The following is a 5578-nucleotide window of genomic DNA, read 5'->3' on the forward strand; positions in this document are numbered from 1 at the left end:
GACGAATGGGTCTGTGCGCGTCGGCAAAAATACTCCATTTTGAGCAAAAAAAAGAGACCTCCCGGGGCACATTCTTCATCCTAAAATGAAGGAAAAACACGCTTAAGCTGGCCAAAAGTCCCCCCGGCGCACTACTAACAGAGACAGCCGGCTTATTCAAAGCAAGCCATGCGTTGTCGTCGTCGTCGCCTGCTACAGTTCAGTCACTTACACACTCACACATGGACGCACTAGAATCTTCTCGCAGAAAAATAAATAAACACCTTGAACCTGCCTGCGCGCTTCAGATCTGACATTTGAACCAAATAGCAGAGCGGTTGTGATAAATGTCTCAAAACAAACCGGTCAGCCGCCCTTGGCCACCACCAGCACCACCCCCAGGGACCGGGAATGGGAAAGAAGAAGAAGAAGCCTCACATCCTCCCCCACCCCTTCGTCTAGTGGTTTGTACTATTTTAGATAACATTAGTCACACACTAATGCGCCGCCCCAATTGCGTATGTGTGAATCACACACCTTGAGACGCGTTGTAATTTATCCTCCTAAAAAGCGATATTTTCTCTGTGCCCGGCACGGCAGCAGCAACAGCAACAACACGTCCCATGGGAGCTGTGTCACAGCACACAGCACACCCCGCGGGGTATGTGTGTTGGAGCGCCGACAGTAGAGAAAATATGTCCGCGATCGTACCTGATAATATGAATCCGCCATTTTGAGATGAGTGTGTGTTGTGTTCCGAGGGCGCTCCTCCGCGCGCGCGATGCTCCCTCTCGTTCACTCGCGCGCTCGATCGAGGCTGCTGCGCTGCTTCGCCTTTGTTCGCTCTCTCTCTCTCGGTCTGCCGCCAGGTAATTCCTTCACCACTTAACGCACAGAAAATAACACACAACACCAACTTCTAAATGACGTTCCTTCGATGTTGTTTTGCCTTCTTCCGCTTTGCTTTGCGAATATGATCCGGGGATTAGGGGATGCTTCTCTTGTCCCCCGCCCCTGTTTCTTCTTATTTTACCAACATTCAAACACTCACGCACAAAACCAACACACACACACACAGAGGTTTGCAGAGTATTGTGCAAAAAGGGTCGATCAAAAAATGCACCTCTTCCTTCTCCTTTGCTCTCTTTCTCTCTCTCTCGCTCAGAGCACACACGATCAAACGCGATCGCAATTGCACACGCACTCACTCTCGCTCTATCTCTTTCTCACGCTCGCTCTCACGTACGCTTTGTTACATTTTCTTTCCTTCTTTTCACTTTTTCCGCCGTCTGGCAGAAACGGTAGCAAAGTGTAAACGTCACACACTGCTGTGCGCCCAACAACACTCCGGGAAGATTGGGGGCCAGCCAGCCAGCCAGCGGGCAATGCGGGGATCACTGTCGGACGCGATCACCGCTGAAAACACGGATCCGGATGGGACCGGACGCACAAACGCACACACACATACACATATACACAAACGCGCGCCGGTGGCAGTTTTGGCTTCCGGCACAAGGCCCGTTGAAAAGCCCGTTGTTTTCAATTCCCTCGAAATTGCCTCTTCAGTTTTCTACGGCCACTTTCTACACAGTCAATGCACACACTGCTCATTCACAACGGCGACAGCAACGCTACACTCCCCTACACACCTTCTCATTGGCACAAACACACATACACACAAGAGACTCGGACTGCGTTCCCATGCACAGCAAGCGACGGACGAACGGTGTTTGTGATGAAGGGATTGCGGTTGCTCACGTCTCGTACGAAAGAATGCTACGGGGCTGCACCATTCCGTCACAGCCAAAGTGCATACAGTCGGTGCAGCAATTGCAGGCCAATTCCAAGCAGCTGCAATTGATTTGGATTTGGAAACACACGCACACACACACTTTTCTCTTCGCCTCTTTGCGAGACCGCAAACGAAACGGTGGCCGACCGCCCGAACCGAGCACTGGAGGACGGTTGCGTTCGACGTTCGAAACACACAAAAACAGACTACTAGACCCTCGGCGAGCCCGCAGGCTGATGGTGGTGGTGGTAGTGGTCTGTGTGCGAACGCGCGCACGTCTGCGTGTGTGTGAGTATGTGGTGACACACACGGTTCCACTCGAGAGAACACGACACGAACCAACGGTCAGACGGAGAACGGAGGAATGCTCGCAACGGACTGAATGAATGAAAACGGGACGAACACACCAGCGCACAACACCGACGGGCGGATGGGTTCGTCTTCGCAACTTGGAGATTAGATTGGCTGAGGGCGCGGAAATGAAGGGCGGCGCACCGCACAAGGGACAGCCGTACAGGGGCGGGAACGCATGCGAGGACACACAGCAGGAGAGAGGGGCGAACAAAACAGGAAACTGGAAACGGAAAAAGGAGCGCGTTTCACGGGAGGAAAATAAATAAAAACTCAAAGCGCTTTTCGAAAGCTGTTCTTGCGTCGCCCTTTGACAGCTGACAGTTGCGTGTCGGGGTCTTGGCAAGGTTCATATAGATGTGGCAGATTCGTTCAGTTTTGTCATAATTGCGGTTGGGGATTTTGTTTTCTTTATTCCAGCCTAAAAAGGGAACTTTCAGGGAAAAATAAATGTATTTCAGGAACTACCGTAATAACACGAAGCCCTTATCATGCTATCATTTGAAAGTTTTAGATGGAAAACAACTTTCAACACACATTCTGCCCGACAGGTGGTTTCTATATACATCTTGGTGCTTTTGTCAAATAATTTAAATGCTCAGTTTCTTTCGTTAAAATATAAACATTACCTATTAACTATCAATTATTTATTTTAAAAACAATAAATCGTTTGACCATCCATCCTCCCCTACCTCCCGGGGAGAGTGCACTTACCCGCAAAGAAGCTCCGCTACTTGTTCCGGCGTTTTGGAAAGAATGGTTTCCGGATTCGTGTACCCATTTTTGGGATCGTTGATGCGCTCGTAAATTTGACGATAGATTGCAATGATTACGTTGAACGATCGCTTCTGCACCGTTGCCCGATGTCCGCTGCTGAGCAGCAGATTCACCTGCGGGACTAGCAGTATTTCAGGAGTTTGGAGAAATTGTTCCAATTTAACCTGTGAGGAGTAGAAGTAGAATGTAAACAACCGCTCTATAGTATAGTGAACGTTTCGCTAGCTTACAACAAAGGTCTGCAGATGTCTTTGATCGATCTGTGAAGCATTCCCCTGGAGCACGGTGTAAATGGGGCCCAGATTTAGATTCGCCACCAGTGATGAGGCCTGCTCCGAGGTCAGCGTATCGATCTGAGCGTCCGATTGAGCACGCAGCCGTTCCAGCCGCTCCTCCATGTACTCGTAGATCGAAATGACACTTTCTATCTGATACAGCGAGTTCAGCAGATACACAGCCATGTCCGTTGTGGGCAGATGGGAGGCCGACTCTTGTACCGACTGCAGCAGCGGATCAATGACACAGCCGACAATCTTCACAATGTCCGTCTGACTGCCGGCAACCATGCTGGCAACGGAAAGGATCTCCTTCAACAGATTCAACAGTCGGCCGACGCTAGGCGATGGGACCAGATCCGTCTGCGGAGGCTCCAGTCCCAGGCGATTTTCGTTCGGACCTTGTAGCAGCTGCTTCACCTGGAATGTAAGACTGTTGAGGTACGTCGTCTCGGAGAACAGCTGCATATCGGCCATGCACTGCTCCAGCTGGCCGCCTTTCACGATGCCATTTATCATGTTCTGGTAGAACTTGATCAGATTGAAGATGGAGTACAGAATGATGGTGTCCTTCTCCGCGTTCAGGATCGTCTCCACGCGCACACGCAGCGGATGGCACACCCCATCGGACAGGTTTATCATGGCCGATTGAATCTGCTCGGAAATGTCCTCCTTGTCACAGTTCCGCACCAACATTTGCAGGCTTTCCTTTTCCGGAGGCAATATTTGATGGATGTACGCAAACATATCGCCAATGTAGCGCTTCGGGTCGTGCGCAAGCATCTCGATCGGGCGTGGATTTCCTCCCTGGCCGCCTATTGTGAGGGCATCGATGAAACTTCGCACAACCACCGAACGACGCGCGGTGGAGTACTCATCAATGACATATTTGAATAGCACTGGTCGCTCCTGCAATCTTGCCATCGCTTCCACGATCAGTACACCCATCTCGTTGGACTCCACATTGCGACAGTGGGACTGTGTCCATCGGTACAATCGTTCCAGTGCCGCTTCCTGGTGTAACGTCATCTCCTCCATTATATCCAGCGCTACCGTTTGATAGCCACTCTGCATCAATGTCCGACAGTCGGTATGAATGCGCTGAACTCGATCCAGCACCTGAAAAAACTCGGCCGTAATCGGTGCATCCCGTTTCGCTCCGTACAGCATCTGGTGTTCGGCGACGGACAGCTGAAAACGGGACAGAAACCCACTCGCAATCTTTTGCTGGATCTGCAGCTTTGCATTTTCTTCCTGCAAGGTGTTTGCCTGCTGGATGAGGTCCTTCGTTTGGGCTTCGGTGTTACGCAGCTGCGACTTCATGCTCTCGACCGATTGGCTCATCGAGTTGATGTCATCGCAGATACCGTCCAGCGCTTCCTTCACTTCCTTGAAGGCGCTTAAAAAGTTCTAAAAAAGCAAAAAAAAACTTGAATTAGAACAGGAAACGCATCAAATGCACGGAACACCTTACCTGATTGATTTCCAGACTTCTCTTCTCGATTTGCGATCGCAAATTACGACGCGATTGAAGAGTGTTTTCCTTGAAGAAGGTGGACAGTTCCGACAGTGCGTCCAGCGTTTCGCGGTCTGTTTCGATGCGTGATTCCAGCACTTTGTTCAACCGCTGTTGAATGTAGTCCTCTTTCTCGTCTACCGGCTGCATTTTGGATAAAATTGAATGCGAAACGATACTTTTGGGGAGTAGAAACGGCGATTGCCTTCGTGTCGTTCCGGCCGTGTCGTGTTTGTTTTGATGTGTTGCATGTTTTTTTTTTTCTCCTCGACCTGTCAAATCGTCGCCACCCAGGCGACAAATTGAGGGAAGCCGCAGCGCGCTAACAAGGTGTGAAGAGAGGATTGCATACATTTAGGCGCATATCGATCGGGAAACGGTTGCTCAAAAGCACCTTGAAACAATCTTTATTTTCCGGTTTTTGTGGGTTTGCACTGGCTTAAATTAATATGCACCTGTGCAGTAACTAGCTCGGTATGATTACATATTTCTTTTGCAATGATTTCTATAAGAAATATCTCACTTTAACGCTTTCAATTAGCAATAATTGTAGGATTTCGATACATTTAAACTTGATAACAATGACTGAGAATAATCGACTTTAAAGTATAGGAAAAATAGAAGGAAAAAGTTTGATTAAGGATAAAAAAGGATTAAGCGCATTGATTATGAAAAGGAAAAAAATCTATGTATCAAACCAATACAAACATTGGGCTGACACCGTTAGCTGTTTCAAGCTCAGGGTCCGTATTTGGATTGCATGTCATGTTAAGGCAAACAAGACTCCACAATAAACAGTATGTAGCTGTGCAGCATATGGCGATACTAAAATAAACTTTGCTTGCTAAAAATAGCTGTTTGCGGTGTAAGAACTTGTTGAATATTTAA

At 48.9% G+C, this 5578-nt stretch overlaps 1 protein-coding gene across 1 annotated transcript; it reads right to left on the reverse strand.

Moving 5' to 3' along the window:
* Positions 1-2760: 2760 nt before the first annotated feature.
* LOC121602039 (conserved oligomeric Golgi complex subunit 6-like) lies at positions 2761-4940 on the reverse strand. Its single transcript, XM_041930811.1, has 3 exons — positions 4649-4940; positions 3130-4584; positions 2761-3063 (listed from the first exon to the last, which is right to left on the reverse strand). Exons 1-3 carry the CDS (start codon positions 4838-4840, stop codon positions 2833-2835), a joined length of 1878 nt encoding a protein of 625 aa, XP_041786745.1. The 5' UTR covers positions 4841-4940; the 3' UTR covers positions 2761-2832.
* Between the last annotated feature and the right edge of the window lie 638 nt (positions 4941-5578).

This window comes from Anopheles merus, unplaced genomic scaffold (assembly GCF_017562075.2).
Source record: "Anopheles merus strain MAF unplaced genomic scaffold, AmerM5.1 LNR4000273, whole genome shotgun sequence".
NCBI lineage: Eukaryota > Metazoa > Arthropoda > Insecta > Diptera > Culicidae > Anopheles > Anopheles merus.